This window comes from Chlorocebus sabaeus, chromosome 8, assembly GCF_047675955.1.
Source record: "Chlorocebus sabaeus isolate Y175 chromosome 8, mChlSab1.0.hap1, whole genome shotgun sequence".
In the NCBI taxonomy this organism is placed as follows: domain Eukaryota; kingdom Metazoa; phylum Chordata; class Mammalia; order Primates; family Cercopithecidae; genus Chlorocebus; species Chlorocebus sabaeus.
The window spans coordinates 7,334,034-7,352,377 of record NC_132911.1 but is presented as its reverse complement, the minus strand read 5'-3'; the positions used below and the strand labels follow the sequence as shown (position 1 = coordinate 7,352,377).

General features: G+C 41.9%; 2 protein-coding genes across 6 annotated transcripts in view; one reads left to right on the top strand and one right to left on the bottom strand.

The window, feature by feature from the left end:
- The window catches only part of MCPH1 (microcephalin 1), a 240,000-nt gene that overhangs the window by 108,276 nt on the left and 113,380 nt on the right, over window positions 1-18,344 (bottom strand). The gene's annotated exons all lie outside the window — the stretch shown is intronic.
- The window catches only part of ANGPT2 (angiopoietin 2), a 61,654-nt gene that overhangs the window by 23,362 nt on the left and 19,948 nt on the right, over window positions 1-18,344 (top strand). For both annotated transcript variants that reach the window (XM_007961602.3, XM_007961603.3), the window contains exons 2-3: window positions 8,713-8,868; window positions 13,519-13,640. In XM_007961602.3, the coding sequence (XP_007959793.3) occupies window positions 8,713-8,868; window positions 13,519-13,640 (278 nt within the window). The remainder of the gene's footprint in view (window positions 1-8,712; window positions 8,869-13,518; window positions 13,641-18,344) is intronic.

Below are 18,344 nucleotides of genomic sequence, written 5' to 3'. Positions count from 1 at the left end.
ACTGACTTTCTCTGAGCCTCACTTTCCTCCTTCATTAAAGGGGCCTCAGAGCATCCCCTGCTGTGCCAGGGAAACCCTCTGATGTTGCTCGAATTAACCCTCTTGTGCTGCTCGGAATTAGCTCTCTGGGCCCGACCTGCCCTTCAGGACATATCAGAGACAGGCCTTGCCTCGGGCCTTCCAACAAACCCCCAGGCCATGCCCAGGGACCTTGGCTCCACGCTGCCTCAGAACACCCAGCTTGGGAGCCTCCTCGGCACTCTCACAAGCACAGCTCCCAAACCTGGGACATTAATGCCCACGGGGCTCCACCTGCCCCCTGGGGACAGCAGTTCCCATTCTCGCCCCAGGTGGATGTTCTGAGACATCGTCCCAGGGCTCCTTGGAAGGTCCTGTGGGGCTTCTCACCAGCCAGCACGGCGGTGGCGGCCCGAGTCCACGTGTGCGAACCACCCTGCCGCGCCCCTGGCTCCCGCGCCTGTCCTGCATGGCTGCGCTCTGGGACCACTTCCTAAATAAACTTCCTGCATGCCTGCCTTTGTCTCAGGCTCTGCTTTTGGGGAAACCCAAGCTAAGGCAGTGTGAGAATCTGGTGAGAGAGAGGTACACACACACACACACAGAGAAGCATTTTGTCATTGTAAGCTGCTGTAACCATTCTTGCTGTGTGTATATATATATATGCAGATGTGGCCTGACAACATCTGCTGCACTGTGTTTGCTCCTTGGCTTCCAGGAATCTGTGCAAGTGTCGGGTCCGCATCACGTGCCATGAGGCTGCAAGCGCACAGACATCTGGGTAAATATATGTGTGCCCTACGAGAACTCTAAAAGACACCCGTGTAAAATGTGACACCTTTTGCGTATGAAATGCCGAAAGAAATTTACATGAGGTTACTATAGCAGTCTCATTAAACTTACATATATTTAAAGTGCCCGCTATTGATGAGAAATAGCCACTTTATCAGTAGAAAATAACTGGAACATTTTGAAGAGAAAAACACATTTCCTTCTCACAGTTTGGAGTAGCGGTAAGGGAAATACACAAATAGGTAAAATGATATGAACATATGTAGAAAAACATATATTCCAATATGTGTGAAAAAAACTAATGCAAAGAATATTCAGCTGCACTCACAGAAGAGCAAAGCAGATAGGATTTGCCGGAGCACAGATATACTGGTACACTCAAATTATTATAGGCTGTATCTATCCACAGGAGGAGGGGCACGGACTATTATGTTAGAATGCCACCAGCTGAGGCCCACAAACGTATTTCCTACTACATCTTGGAGTTTGCAGTGGTCAACAAGTGAACTTTCAGTCTCTTATGCTAGCAAAAGTAGGAAAGGGGTTGGCTATCTAGATACAATATCAGAAAGTCACTCATAAATTACTAAATGGCCGGGTGCGGTAGCTGATGCCTGCAATCCCAGCACTTTGGGAGGCAAGGCAGGCAGACTGCCTGAGGTCAGGAGTTTCAGACCAGCCTGGCCAACACGGCGAAGCCCCATCTCTACTAAAAATACAAAAATTAGCCATGCATGGTGGTGTGCGCCTGTAACCCCAGCTACTTGGGAGGCTGAGGCAGGAGAATCGTTTGAACCAGGGAGGCGGAGGTTGCAGTGGGCCGAGATCGCGCTGCTGCACTCCAGCCTGAGCGACAGAGCGAGACTCCGTCTCAAAAAAAGACAACAAAAAATTATGAATAGAAAAAAGCAAAAAGGCTAGATCAGAACAGATTCGTTTCAGGAAGTGCTTGAAAGACCCTATGTGGGCAGGCATCCACGTGGTCAGGGTGGGTGAAGGCAAGCGTGCTCCTTAAGACAAGTCACAAGACCCACCAGGGAATTGGCACCAGAGGCCAGGCTTCCCTCCCTTGGCCTTTAGTTTTTGCCTCAATTTCCAGGGCCTTACACTGAATGTGAAGAAAAGGCCAAGACTATAAAAACAGTCAACAGATGGCAAGTAGCTTTGGCATGGGCTTTTCTAGGTTCTAGAAATGCAAGTCTGGCATTAATATATGGAGAAAACTTGCTTCCCACGTCACAGGGCATGTGAACATCACCTCTCACTGTGGGTAATGCGCCTACCCCCCAGGCTCTGGCGACGGGGTTAGGAGGAAAAGCGCTGCCCAAAACTCACATCTCCCAGCCCTTCCCTCTTTAGGCTCAGCCTCTGCCATGAAGTACTGCTGAGTACACAGCTGCTTAGGCAGCAAAATCTCCAGAATGAAAACACACACACAAAAGCCCAACTCTAAAAGGAGGGGGAGGAAAGCCCCGTTTTGCCACTTTTCTGTCTGGAGACCTCAAATGATGTTTCAGAGTTTCCTCATGACAGGGAACCAAGAACATTAGGTCAAAAGCCTCCCAAACAGAATATCCCTGGATTTAGTAATCTTACACTCAAGTTTTCAAACTAATTGCAAGAGCGAATGTTTTGCTTGTTGTTACTAGGGTGTATATGTAGAATGGTTGCAGAGTTTCAGTATTCTATTCACTCTTCAAGTAAGAATATGTAAAACGAAACGACACAAATACAGCATGGTTTGGGGATCAAAATGAAACACAAAATGAGTATCTTTGCTGAGGGCATGCAATGGGAGATGGTGGGACCTGAGGAGGAAGAGAAGACTCAAGGAGGAGACAAAGGCGGCCGTGGTACGAGGCCACTGGGCAGCTGGGACAGCCAAGGACAGCGTGTGCCCAGGTCTGAGGCCCATGAGATTGGGGCACCAGTCAGGAGGCAGTGTGTGTCTTAAAAAGAAGGAATCTGGACCTTATCCTCAGGCAAACCTGCAAGGGAAGAAAGTAAGCTGTGGTCACCAGCTATGCATGTGGCTTCCTGACTCTGACAGTGAGATGAAAGGAGAGCAGCTGGAGGATGCATGGCCATGGAGAAAGAGAGAGCACAGTGGACCCTGAGTGGGAAGATGGGATCATGGGGGTAGAAAACATGTATGTGTGTGTGTAAGATAGATGATTGCAATATCTTATTTCTAAAAAGAAGTGGGAAACAGTAAAATGTTTCCAAGGAAATCTCAAATTATTTGTGAATTTACTAGAAAAATTCAAGGGTTTGCTAGAAAAATTGAAGGGCTGGGTGGGAAGATAGGTGGATCATTGGGATAGAAAAACATGTGTGTGTGAGAGAGATGGTTGCAAAATCCTATTTTTAAATTGGAATGGGCAACAGTAAAATGTTTCCAAGGAAATCTCAAATTATTTGTTAATTTACTGGAAAATTCAATGTCCTTAGACTCTCTAATTAATAGTTTTTGTCCACCTTAGGTCACTCAGATGGACAAAAACTAATTAATAAAAAGGTCTAAGGACCTTGAATTTTATTTAAATAGAAACGAGCTCTCAACCAGCATCTACAGTTGGTGAGAAATAAACATCAGAATCTCCAAGTTGGGGATAGTTTTCATATATTATCTATGTTTTCCTTTACTGAGCCAATTTCAAGATTACTTTTCTTTTGGTATAAAAAGTAATAATCACAATCTTGGTGAGAAGGAAGATAGCCAGATAAACTTTTAAATGTGTAATCAATCTGCCATAGTTGCCTCACAAATGGACCTATTTTTCTTGTCAAATTTGATCATTCAAAACGTTGTGGGAATAATAAAAAACTTCAGGACATATTTTACACTAAAATAAATATATATATATAAGTGTAAACATATATATATATATATATGTTGCGTTAAAATATTTCATTCTGGTTGCTGGAGCTTCGATGTGTTGCCAAGTTTTAAAGACTAGGTCTGGGGTGCAACTCTTTTAGCAAATCACATAACACTGAGCAGCAAACCATGCAGCTAGAAGGACTGCTGTGACCCTCAATGTTAAACCTACATAACCCACTTGAGTTCTGAGAAAGGAAGAACAGCTCAAGGCCCCACACTTTGCCGAGTGTGTCAACCATCAAGAAGAGGACAAAATGAACACACACTGTCCTCGCACACATGTAAAGCGGGACCTATTCAGACACGTGTGCCCACAGATCACGCTCATGGCATGATCCTCTTCAGATATGAAGGCGCTGGCAAACATTCCTGCAAAACATGAATATGTTTCACATGCTACGCATGTGAAATTGGAAAGAGCCGGGTCCCCTCCCACGGGAGGTTCAAGTATCTTGGAACTGTTTTGATGAGAGCAGTTTGGTGCAGATGACAGGGATGGGAAACATTCTCCAAAGGCAAGTGGAGTTTGGTGCTGCCAGTGGAGGATGGCTTATTTACTGTGTTTTGTTGTTGTTGTTGTTGTTTGTTTTCTTGTACTAAGACTTCATTATCCTAGAATGGAATTTCTTATTTCTGGGCGGGTTTCTACATTTCTAGGTTTCAGTCACAGCCAGTAAAAATAAGAGAGACACTAAACAGAAAGATATTCTAGGGCAATAAACTAGAAAATAAGTAAGTCATCAAGGTCAAGAGACAGGGAAATTTCAAGGTCTGTCATCCATGTAGATGAGCCAGATGGCTTTGTTTCTAGGTTTGTTCTCATTCTCCTTGATATGTGGTGATTTATGGAAAAGCTACATTAAATGGGAGATCTTTATTTGGAAATGTTCATTTTTATACTATATGATGGACATCCATAGTCTTTCTGTATCTCTAAAAATTACTACTAATCTTTGGAGGAAAACACAGATTCTTTTGTCAGGATGCTCCCAGAAGATAGAATTGGCACTGCTCATCTTTAATTCTGGGCTTTTCTGGTGGTAAAAATGGCCCTCCACTGAGGGGTGGGTGGTCTGTCTGTTTTCTTAAGGCACTGTGAAGCCTGGAATTGGAAGGCATACTCAAGCCAATTTTGAGATATATCACTTTTGGCTCTTGAAAGGCAGGAAAAGTATGAAGTGGCCTCTGGGTTGAACTAACATTTTGCTGAGGGTCATTCCAGTGCTCAGCACTGCATCCACCTGTGCTGATGTGAGGCGCCTGGAATCCTGAGACAGCGATTCCCATACAGCACAGACAGCGCAGGCACCCAAGAAACACTAACTACCATTACTGTGGCTGTTCCTGTTGCTAATGTTTCTGGGGCTAAATACACAGTGTTCTTCCTTGTTTTTAAAGAGTACCTGACTGTCACATCATACATTTCTCTTAAAACCTTAATTTAATTTCATGACTTCAAGAGTAAGAACATATTTTTATTTTTAATTTTTTTTTTTTTGAGACAAGGTCTCACTCTGTCGCCCAAGCAGCAGTGCAGTGGCATGATCATGGCTCACTGCAGCCTTGATCTCCTGGGCTCAAGTAATCCTCCCACCTCAGCCTCCCCAGGAGCTGAGACTATGGGCATGCGCCACCATGCCAAGCTAATTGTTTTTTGTATTTTTTGTAGAGATGGGTTTCACCATGTTACTCAGGCTGGTCTCAAATTCATGAGCACAAGCAATCCTCCTGCCTCAGCCTCCCAAAGTGCTGGGATTACAGGCATGAGCCATCACGCCTGGCTCAAATATCTTTTTCAATCGACACAAAATATCTCTACTACTGGACATTTTTGTTTCTGTTCCATTCTTCTCCCAAAGACTTCAATTAATTAGCAATGCAGTCAGTATCATACAAAATTTTCTTTTATTTAAATGACACACGCTTCAAGAGCTGTATATTTTTATAGACACTATATACATATATGCTATATCCATATCTGTATATACACACATCATGTGTATTTGTAATTTGCTTTTATGTAAGATTAACATACACGGACACACATTATCTCACCCACTGTGTACCTATACTTTGTCATCCTGAATAGTTAAAAAGTAGCAATTTAAAAAGGAACTTGCATTCTATTGTTTTTATGTTTAGAAAACAATATGGCAAGTTAAGAAATTTTATTTTTAAAAATTGGGCCTGTATGCCGTTTAAAGTTCCTAAGTTTAATTTCAAATTGGAATTTGACTTTAAGTTTTCAATGATAAACAATCCTCTCATTATCTCTGGAAAGTTGCAACCACATCTGACTCAGTAGCTCTAGAAATGGGGGAAGGCAGTATTAGAGGATTCCTTTTCCCTCTCTGGTTGTATGATTTAGAGTGACAAAAGACAATAATTTTTATTTAGCTCTTAAGTACTGAAATCAAGAAGGAGGTTAAGACTTTTTATTTATACCACTTTGTAAATTATTATTTCTGAGTATGGGTTTAAACTGAACTCCAGCTGGAGTCTATCTCTATAGTTCCAAGCCTCCCAGAATGAAACGTTTTAAATATTATCTTGGCTGGGGTGGTGTGAGGAGTAACCACGACAGTGCCTCTGGGTGACACACAGCTTTAACTTCAACCTCAAAAATTCCATTACTCCCATGGCGACGAGCGGAGGGGAGAATTGTGAACTGCTATTTATGGCTTCTTTTAAATAGTTTATTTCAATCACAAAAGTTACAGTTTTATAAAGGCAGGGGAGGAAGGAGAAAGAATGAATTCAGAAAGCTCACATGCACCACAAAGCCTGAGCTCACTCTGAGAAAGGGTTAGTAAGATTTCAGATTCTTCACATTTTATGAAGCCTATAGTAGAGATGGTTGCTGGCCTGCCGGTAACAGTGCTTGTTTTTGTTGTTGTTGTTGTTTAATAGTGGTCTACTCTGTTTTGATTCATATGGAAAAGTAAAGGCTTCAGCCAGATGCGGTGGCTCACACTTGTAGTCCCAGCACTTTGGGAGGCTGAGGCGGGTGGACGGCTTGAGTAACATTTCAACAAAATGATTTTACACATGCTTGGAGCTCTAGTACAACTATCCCTTGATATCTATGGGGGACTTACTCCAAAATACCAGAGAATACCAAAATCCACAATGCTCAAGTCTCTTCCACAAAATAGGGTGGCATCTGCATATAAGCTATGCACATCCTCTCGTATATTCTAAATCATCTCGAGGGGACTTAGAATACCTAACACAATGTCAATGCCATGTAAATAGCTGCTGTATTGTATTGTTCTGCAATTTTTGTTTTTTTATTGTTGTAATGCTATTTTTTAAAAAACTATTTTGATGGTGTGGTTGAATCCGTAGATGTGGAGGCCGCAGATGGAGGGCTGACTGTGCCTCTCATGCATCCTGCTCATCTGACCCATCCAATATCCACAGGAGGACGACTGCCAGGGAGGGAGCCTTAGTGACCAGGCTGAGGGGCGTGAAGGGAGCTGGGAGCTTAGAGAAGTGGGGCAGAGTCGATGGCGAGGGGGCATCGGAAACAGTAAACTTATAGTTCCAGTCTAATCCTAAAACCATCTGATACCAGTCACAAGACACAATCTATGAAATGCATCAACAAAGAAACTCTAAGACAGAAACTCTACCCTTCCCCTTCTATTTTCCTACTCTTAAAGACGGAAAGCACGGAATTATTTAGTGGTGAACATTTTGGGGGAAATCATGTCTGATGACTGACTCCACAAATGGTTTCTCTATAAAGAATTTCAAGTTTTTAAAGGAAGGCACCAGAATCGGTTTTATAATAATCTTTCAATTATTCAATGTAATAAAAAATGTTTGTTATACTAAGTGAAAAGGAAGAAAACATGGTTTCTGCACTCATGAGTTTATACTTTGGATCAGTGAATGGAACAATGGTTCCCATCATTAGATTATTAAAAAAAAAAAAAAGAAGAAGAAAGGAAATTAAATGTTAAGTATCTGGAGTTACATATATACAACGACTTTAAAAGCATAGCTTAACTCCTCTTTAAGATACTCCTCTGACCAACCAGAAACCCTATTTTACATATGAGGAAATTAGGGTCCCAAAAGGTTAAGCAACTTTCCTAGAACCAAGGCTATAAAGCAGAGGGCAGGCTTCCCTGGCTCCAAGCCCAAAGGCTCTTCCCATGTACTGAGTTATCTTGCAGTTATACATAATTATATAATTTTACTGCCATAGACAGGGATAGCTATACCAATGGCGGTGAAATGAGCTTCCTCCTTCTCTTGTGTTTCAGTGAATGCTAAAATCAGTCAGCATGATCATCATCTTTAGTAACTGAGGGAGAAAAGAACCAGCCCATGGCACGTTAGGTGATACATGGGCCAAGGTGGGATTAAAAGTTTGCTTGATACATGAAATGACAAAATTGTGAAAAATGCATACATGTTAGGAAAAATTTAATAAGTTGAATGAACTTAATAAGGAGGAAGGTGGGGAAGACCCCACAGAATGTGGAACTGAGTGGTGATTCTGTAGGTTAAGAAGTGCTCCTCTCTTTATACACTGTCTTAGAGCATCTTCTCAAGTCTATGTGGAGAAAACAAAAGTCTAGAACGTGAGAGAAATAGTGATGCTTCTTTGTATCAAATTATCATTTCCTGCACTGCATGGTCAGAGTTGCAGCTGGGTAGGAGAGACACAACCCCACAGTGGCAGCACCCAGCAGTCAGTGGCTGCCCTCACCACCCTCTGTGCCCGCCACGACGTGAACTTCTAGAGGAACACAGAAGCAACCAGTAGCCTGTCTCCCTCCTTTACGTGATGTGACTAAGTTGCCAGATTTTGCATAAAAATAAAATCACACTGTATTTTCCTGCTAATGATTAAAAAAAAAGCAAGATTCCAAAAGGAAGGCAAGGTACAAGTCTTTTAATAGATTTTTTTTTTTTTTAAAGATAGGGAAGACATGACAAATATTTAGGAATCAGGTTTCCGGTCACTTGACTAATGACTGCCTTCTAACACTGTTCTTTTCTAGCTTGAGAATTATATCCAGGACAACATGAAAAAAGAAATGGTAGAGATACAGCAGAACGCAGTACAGAACCAGACGGCTGTGATGATAGAAATAGGGACGAACCTGTTGAACCAAACGGCGGAGCAAACGCGGAAGTTAACTGATGTGGAAGCCCAAGTAAGTAAAGCCACATAAAGCACACAGTGTCCCCGCAGCTAGAGACTAGCACTTGGTCACGTCAGGAGCTTCCTCAATGAAGGATAAGAAACTAAAGAAAGCACCACCAAAGGAGAAAAGGAATGAACTGATAAGAAATTAAGGATGTATGGCTGGTTATGAATTTAAAATCAGTAAATGTTTTTGTTTTTCATACTGAGGTTAAATTTCATGTGTTCTATCTACTGAAGACATCTGAGTCATTTTCATGCCACATATCCCTGACTGCTGCAAGAGGAACACCCGCTCTGTCTCCCTGGTGCTTTCTGGACTCCGGGAATCATTTTCCATTTCTAAGTCCTAAAGTCTTTGAACATTTGAGAAATGAAAAGCACTGAGGCAGAGAGCTAGAAACTCTGGCCTTAAATCTAACTCTTGAGTTAAGATAAAACCTGAATCTCAATTGATAACACAGCCTGCGGAATGAGTTTATGGAGAAGGAGACGAGTAGGACAGTGAGAGGCGTCCGGCCACAGAAAAGATGGTGTGTGCCAGAGCAAGAGCCTGGAGTGCTGCCACGGCTTCAGGTCCGCCACCAACCAAATAAATGCATCAGAACAAGGCACTCACCTTTTCTGGGCCTCAAATAAGATAAAGGACTGGGCCAGACAAGTGATTGCTAAGTTCTCTTTCTACTGAGATTCTATGAGCTAGTGATTAATAGTAACAGAAAGAAGACTATGAAATAGTAAACTTGTGGCCAGGTGCAGTGGCTCATGTCTGTAATCCCAGCACTTTGGGAGGCCAAGACAGGTGGATCACCTCAGGTCAGGAGTTCGACACCAGCCTGGCCAACATGGCGAAATCCTGTTTCTACTAAAAAATACAAAAAAATTAGCCAGGCGTGGTGGCGGGCATCTGCAATCGCAGCTACTTGGGAGGCTGAGGCAGGAGAATTCTTTGAACCCAGGAGGCAGAGATTGCAGTGAGTTGAGGTCGTGCCACTGCACTCCAGCCTGGGCAACAGAGTGAGACTCCAACTCAAAAAAGAAAGCAGGGGGGGGGGGGAATGAAGCAACAAAGGAACAAACTAGTAAAATAACAGCAAAATAGGAAAATTTCAAAAGAAGAAAATTCACCCAGAGTCATGCTAAACGACGTACAACATGTGACCCAGTGAACAGCCGGGGTGGGAAAGGGAAAAGCTGCTATTAGCAGCACAAATGCAGATGCTCCAAGTTCAAGGCCGTGGTCGTGACTCTCGGCGGCCAAGCCTGCTTTCTGACTCCTCATCCTGGCTTCTTTACAGGCTTTTGAAGTTAGTGTCTTCCCACTCTGGGCTATAAGGAATGCTTTTTAGAAAAAGAGTAGATTTAAGTGAAACCATCCCTACTCCATATTATTCCTATATGCCACCTCAGCTGAAAGGATCAAGAAATGCTAGATGTCAGCCAGGAGAGGACATGAGAGCGGAGATGCCATCAGCCCTGCCACTCTCGTGAGACCCATTCTAGAAGGGCACAGCTGTTCTTTCATTGTCTTCCTAAAAATGGTTGGATGAAGTAAGAGAAAACAGTAGCAAAATGATAGACAAACAAAAGACTTCTAGATAAGAGCATAGAATAACAAATTACTTGATTACCAGGCCTTTTCACAATATCAGAACAGTTCAGGAAAAACAGACATAAATATTTTACATAATGGATCATAAGGTACTAAAAAGTTAATCCTAGGAAGTCATAAAAATTAAAGATTTAAAAGTCAATATATCAATATACATCTACAATCAATTATTATTAGGTTGGACCAAAAGTAACTGGAGTTTTTGCCATTACTTTTTTTGTTTGCTTTTTTTGAGATGGAGTCTCACTCTGTTGCCCAGGTTGGAGTGCAGTGGTGTGATCTCGGCTTACTGCAACCTCTCCCTCCCGAGTTTAAGCAATTCTCGTGCCTCAGCCTCCCGAGTAGCTGGGATTACAGGCACCCGCCACCAAGCCCGGCTAATTTTTTGTATTTTTAGTAGAGACGGGGTTTCACCATGTTGGCCAAACTCGTCTCAAACTCCTGACCTCAGGTGATCCACTCGCCTTGGCCTCCCAAACTGCTGGGATTATAGGCGTCAGCCACCATGCCTGGCCACTATTACTTACAATGGCAAAATTGCACCAACCTATTAAAATAAATTAGTAATGATTAAGTCACTTGCCCCACCTTTCGTTAGTAAGACTGATGGGCAATTTAATAGCTCATCCAAAAAATGTCCCATAAGCATTTTAAAAATATAACATTTCTTATATTTTAAAATAATAGTTAGATCCAACCCTGGGAGCTTGGCAAAAATTTTAAAAAATAAAATAAAATCATAGTAATGAAAAAGTGTTAGGACAGAGCAGCAATGCAAACCTTGCTGCATCCTATAGAGGTCAGAGGCTTCACAGCATTTAACGTGCTTGTGTTGGGTCACGTGATTTAAACAAATGCCTATTGTGAAACTAGATATCATGTTATCCAGGATTACAGGAAAATAAGAAAACAGATGGAAAGTAAACAGCTTTTCCATGTAAAGCCCAACTGAACACATGAAAATGGCGGAGCCAGCTGGGCACGCTTGCTCAGATCTTAATCCTAGCACTTTGGGAGGCCAAGGTGGGTGGATCGCTTGAGCTCAGGAGTTCAAGACCAGCCTGAGCAATAAACCCCATCTCTACCAAAAATACAAAAAAAAAAAAAAAAAAAAAAATTAGCCGGCGTGCTGGTGTGCACTGTAGTCCCTGTTCCGTGGGAGGTTTAGTGAGGCACAAGAATTGCTTGAGCCTGGGAGGCAGAGTCTGTAGTAAATGGAGATGGTGCCACCACACTCCAGCCTGGGCAACAGAGTGAGACCCTGTCTCAAAAAAATGGCTGAGCTTAAGGAAGGCCACAAAGAGACTGAAATATGTACCCACTCTGTTTGAAGGCATTTGCTGAGCAGTTAGTGATTTTGTGAAATAGACTTAAATTCAAATAAGAAAATTCCTGATTAGAAGCAAGGTTCTCCAAGCTTGTCAGAATGAGAGACAATCGAATTGAGCATGATGGGTGGCTAGAGGTCTCATATCTTAAAGGGAATGGCAGATCATTAGCTGGCCTGGGTAATTTAGAGAGTCCCCTGCAGATGAAGGCCTTCAGGCTGGTCCAGCGGTTTGATGCTCTCCAGAAAAGTGATGTGAAAAACAGTTACAATTACTATTAGGCCAATCACGACTTATATGCCATCCTTCCCTGCCTCCCCACCAAATTTTACTCATTTTATAACCCTTATGAATTAAATAGGAGACACAATTTTCCAGTTCCTTTTAGAAATAACCAACATAGAATGTTTGGACCCAAAGAAGACGTAGGCCAAATCTATATTCCAGGTGTTAATATTAAAACCCAAACAAAACCTTACGTTGGCCAAGGATTTTATTCTCACAGAAGACTTTTCGTGATAAGAACTAAACTAGCTCTAAGGATAAGCCTATCCCTGAAAGCCATGCTGCGGCCCAGCCAAGGCTCCTGGAAATGACATAAAGACACCAGCTAACAATGATTCTTTCAAGGTCCCCGGTTCCTTGGCAACAATGCTGACTGACATTTGCATGTGCTATCACATCCGGAATAAGCATGACATGGAGGAAGTGAGTAATCGATTCTTCCTGCTGAGGGGCAGCCAGGCGCTAGAGAATCCATGGGACAGTGGCACTGGTCATGCCACACAGTAGGTCACAAAAGCCCGCACAGCAAGGCTGAGGCTCTGCTTCATACTGATGCTATATGGCTTCGATTGGTTCAAACAAATTTTAAAACAGGAAAGAGAAATGGCAAGAAGAAATAAAAGTCTAAATAAGTGGTGACAAATGAGGAAATGCCAGGCTAAAAAATTATCTATATCTTCATATAATGGAAGCATGTGACTTCCAATCTCTCTGTCTACTGACAAATACATATAAGAATAACATTTTGTTTTCAGCAAAGGGAAAATACTTTTGACCTATGAAATATGACCATTTGATACTCCTACTTGTCTCATTGTGTGAAATAGAATATGGCAGACTAGAAAAATAACATTCATTATTTGACACAAACCCCATTGTCCAGAACTACTAACCATTTTTCAAAATAGAGACATAACGGCCGGGTGCAGTGGATAATGCCTGTAATCCCAGCATTTTGGGAGGCCAAGGCAGGTGGATCACTTGAGGTCAGGAGTTCGAGACCAGCCTGGGCAACATCGTGAAACCCCATCTGTACCAAAAATATAAAAAATTAGCCGGGTATGGTGGTATGCACCTGTAATCCCAGCTACTGGGGAGACTGAGGCAGAAGAATCACTGAACCCAGGAGGTGGAGGTTGCAGTGAGCCGAGATCATGCCACAGCACTCCAGCCTGGGCAATGGAGTGAGACTCTATCTCAAAAAAAAAAAAAAGAGACATGTAAGGAAAAGAGTAAAAAGGTTTAACACACTGAGATGTGATCTAAGACACTGAGCCTTTTCTGAAAATGAAAAATATGCCAAAATAAGATACTTGGGTTAATAAATAATGTTTTGGTTATGTTTCCTCTAGCTCGGGTACTTTAATGAAAAGGAAGTTAGAAAGTTAAACTAATTAAAACATAATTAATAGGAACTTCATTTTGTTACATTTAGGTATTAAATCAGACCACAAGACTTGAACTTCAGCTCTTGGAACACTCCCTCTCGACAAACAAATTGGAAAAACAGATTTTGGACCAGACCAGTGAAATAAACAAATTGCAAGATAAGAACAGGTAATAACAGTACTAAAACATTTATAGTTCAGAATCGTATACTTTCCAGATACGAAAGTCAGTCTCAAATGATGAATTATCAGAATGCTGAGTTTCTTCATATCTAGTGTAAGGGTCAGAAACCTCATGAGGGAGGAGAAGGGAGAGGGCTTGGAGAAAATTCTTGCACAGGCACAGATCTCCTAACACAGTCCTGGATTTTACCTTTCATTCCCTGGCCCCTTAAAGATCCTCTTACAGTAATCCTCCAAGCCCTGCCTCAGTATTACACATGCTAATCTATTTTAAAAATACAGCTAGTGTTGTGGAGTGAAAGGACCACTGGCCCAAGCATTTTATTTCAGTATTAACTTGACCAAGATCCTTTGCCCTTGGGGACTTAGCTTCGTTCAATGCAGAATGATCCACAGTATGAACGCTACACTTATACTATAAGCCAACGCACATTTTATGATCCAATGCTTCCTCTTCGAACACATGATAAAGTAAAACCAAAAATTAATATTAAACATGATTATATTAATATTTAAATAAAATATAGCAAAATCTCAAGATCAACAATAGAAAAAAAATTGTAGGTGATAGGTGGGGACTGTTTTCATAGGTCTGTTCCACTTGGGACATAAGAGGATAATTTTATGCACATACCTGGCGTGCCTATTTCCCTGTTTTTAATCAAGACATGTATAGACAACATGGAACATGGCTATAACAATATGTCCTATTTGACAATTTAAACAATTCTTTATTCTTAACCAAAAATGATAAACTTCTTGTTCAATAATTGTTCTTTACTGTTAATCAAGAACTAAGCTGAAATAATTCTTTCTGTTCTTTGGATATCAAGTTTAAGTCATTATTGATTTAGGGTTTTGAAAAGCAAATCGATGTTTAAAATTCAAACATTTTTCTTTCATGTTTCAGATTTCTCCTCTACAAAGAGTAAATGAACATTTGAGAGCAATCATTGAGATATAACAATCCGGCTAATTTCATTGTCTTTTCTGTTTCCCTTTCGAGACAGGGTCTCACTCTGGTTGCCCTGGCTGGAGTGCAGTCGTGCCATCTCAGCTCACTGCATCCTCCATCTCCTGGGCTCAGGTGATTCTCCCATGTCAGCCTCCTGAGTAGCTGGGACTACAGGCGTGTGCCATATACCCAGCTGATTTTCTGTATTTTTTTTTTTTTTTAGTAGAGATGAGGTTTTGCCATGTTGCCCAGGCTGGTCTCAAACTCCTGAATTCAAGCAGTCTGCCCGCCGCAGCCTCCTAAAGGGCTGGGATTACAGGCGTGAGCCACCGTACCCGGCCTCATTTTCTTAAAATAGTTTTACTTAGTAACGTTCTCTCCAACATGCTGCAGTGATTCCTGGAACACAAGGGAGCTGGAGATTACTATTCTCTTGCCTGTTATACAGTGATGTTTGTGACAAACCTAGGATATGTCCAGTTTGTAGAACACACCCTAATACTGAATACTGTTTCCCCAATTGGGTTTCAAATTTAGCATGCCACAATGTGAAAACTACTAATTTGGGTCAATTATGTCCCCCAAACATCATCTTTGCAAATATTTGTCCAATCATATTGACTTTCAACTATGCCTGTAGGAAGAATAAGCTTTTTCTCACAGCTGTAGAAACCATATTCTCTTTCATCACAGATACAAAATGAAATAAAAAGTTTTTTTTCATCAACAGCTATAAATAATTAAAAAAGAAAATAGTGTTGATGATTTTACAGGTATATGAGTTCTGCATGCTGTGTTTTCTCCCTTAAATTCTGATTGGCCTATGATTTTATTTGCAAGAATATCATTATAAAAATATGCAAATGGTATTTCACATTGGACAAACTACATTTTAAATAATCTTTTATAATTCCCCAAAAGAGCAATTGCTTTCTTTATAAAATAGATTCCAGCCAGGCACAGTGGCTCATGCCTGTAATGCCAGCACTTTGGGAAGCCAAACTGGTAGGATTTCTTGAGGCCAGGAGTTTGAGACCAGCCAGGGCAACATAATGAGAACTCATTTCTACAAAAAATAAAAAAATTAGCCAGGTGTGGTGGCACACACCTGTAATCCCTCCTATTTGGGTGGCTGAGGCAGGTGGATCACTCGAGCCCAGGAGTTTGATACCAACCTGGGCAACAAAGAGAGACCCCCACCTCTCCAAAATCACATACTGATTTACAATGATCAGGGGGCTGGAATACATTTAAGAGCTACAACTGAATATCTAATAATAATTATTAATACTGATTGTTATTGCTTATGGGTGAAACATGTAATGGGTAGGCAGTTCCTTGGCTGGTTAATATTGTTTACAGGGTTAAAGATTCAGAAAACGTTACTATCAAAAAAAAGGTGGATTTACAGATCATTTGAACTAAAAGGGGCCCGAGAGGTCATCAAATTGAATGCCTTCATTTTACATAGAGCTTTATTTAGATAGATATGCACCGAGACAGACGTGCCTCTGAGGTCCACAGCAGGGTGGCTGCCCATGTGACACAGGCAGCCATGTGCAGAGGTGGGATTCCCAGCCCAAGGCTCCCTCCTTTCGCCTGAAGGTGCTCGTGACACCAAAGGTGACTTGTCACGGTCTCCATTTTCTCTTCAGTGAAACCGTGACCTTCATATGTATTCCCTGTGATAACTTCTATTTACAGAACTTACATGGCCACAAGGGTAGTTTTTCCTCAAGGGAGAGATTAATAGCCTCATCTTTTTAGCTTGATGATGTGAAGACCATCAAAACATCTAAATTTCCACAGTCTGAAGACTATGGTTCATAATGCTTTCATTTCTTGATTTTTCTCCAAAACCCTGAAAAACACCTTGTACATGGTAGGTGTTCAGTACCTCTCTGTTAAAGATAAACGGAAGGTAAGACATGATCTGAACCCAACTATCACTCAGTGAAATGTGCCTGTCAATTTCACATGCTTTCGGTTCCTAGGAAAGTAAGTGCAAAGTGATTCCGGAGGCTTTAGATAATTCACAGTAGTGTTAAATGGCCGGTTCAAGGTTTCTTTATCAACTAAGTGGGAAAATAATTTTTCTCTGCTCTTCATATGCCTTTTCAGAAAAGCTAGTGAAATGTATAGAACATTTCACTGGCTTCTAATGTGACATTAACAGAAGCTGTGATAACTTGTTAGTAGCCAGAACATAATTCTGAAACATAAAGATGCCATCATTGATACATTCCATTATTAAATAAGAGAGCTGACTTATACTGGACTCCAAAAAAGGGAATATGAGGTCTCCTTCCTTTAAAACAAAACCTTGCAATGTGCAAATTCGTGTGTAATAAACTTTATATTGGAAGGAAAATGTCAGAGAGAGGAATTTGACATCTGGTCACTGTTTTACTATTTTTAAAAGTGTCTATATTTTGAAAGCTTTATTTACTGGCCTTGTACAAACAAAGTGAAGATACTGAAACATCTTTAGTTGCTGCTTTTCCTGCAGCGATCACAGAAAGCCTCTTTAGGTGCTGAATAATGTAGTGTCAGGCTATCCAATTTTCCTCTTCTATCTTATTAAAAAAAAAGAAAAAAATGCCAGCCAGGCACGGTGGCTCACGCCTGTAATCCCAGTACTTTGGGAGGCCGAGGCGGATGTCTCAGGAAGTCAGGAGTTCGAGACCAGCCTGGCCAACATAATGAAACCACATCTCTACTAAAAATACAGAAAATTAGCTGGACCTGGTAGCGTGCCTGTAATCCTAACTACTTGGAGGGGCTGAAGCAGGAGAACTGTTTGAACCTGGGAGGTGGAGGTTGCAGCCAGCCGAGATTGTGCCACTGCACAACAGCCCAGGCAACAGCGCGAAACTGTCTCAAAAAAAAACCAAAAAACAACCTGCCAAGTACCTTGACTATGTATGTCTTTGAGTTGGTTCCTGGGAAACAGTTAATATTCTCAAATACACGGCCTCTACTCTCTTGGATTTGTTTCCTCTGGCTTAACGGACAGGAACTACTTTTAGTTTAAAAGTGGTATGCTCTTCATTGAACATATTTGTAGTAACGTATGTTTATAACTTGAAATTAGAAAGGCAAACTATATAACCATTAATAAAATATCTTAGGACTTGCATGGCATAATTTTACCAGCTCTCTAAATAATGTTTAAAAAGCTTTTCGGCCAGGTGCGGTGGCTCATGCCTGTAATCCCAGCACTTTGGGAGGCAGAGGCAGGCAGATCACAAGGTCAGGAGATCGAGACTATCCTGGCTAACATGGTGAAAGCCTGTCTCTACTAAAAATACAAAAAATTAGCCTGGCATGGTGACACGCGCCTGTAGTCCCAGCTACTTGGGAGACCGAGGCAGGAAAATCGCTTGAACCCGGGAGGTGGAGGTTGCAGTGAGCCGAGATGGCACCCTTGCACTCCAGTCTGGGAGACAGAGCGAGACTCCATCTCAAAAAAAAGGAAAAAAAAAGGCCGGGCGCGGTGGCTCAAGCCTGTAATCCCAGCACTTTGGGAGGCCGAGACGGGCGGATCACGAGGTCAGGAGATCGAGACCATCCTGGCTAACACGGTGAAACCCCGTCTCTACTAAAAAGTACAAAAAACTAGCCAGGCGAGGTGGCGGGCGCCTGTAGTCCCAGCTACTCCGGAGGCTGAGGCAGGAGAATGGCGTAAACCCGGGAGGAGGAGCTTGCGGTGAGCAGAGATCCGGCCACTGCACT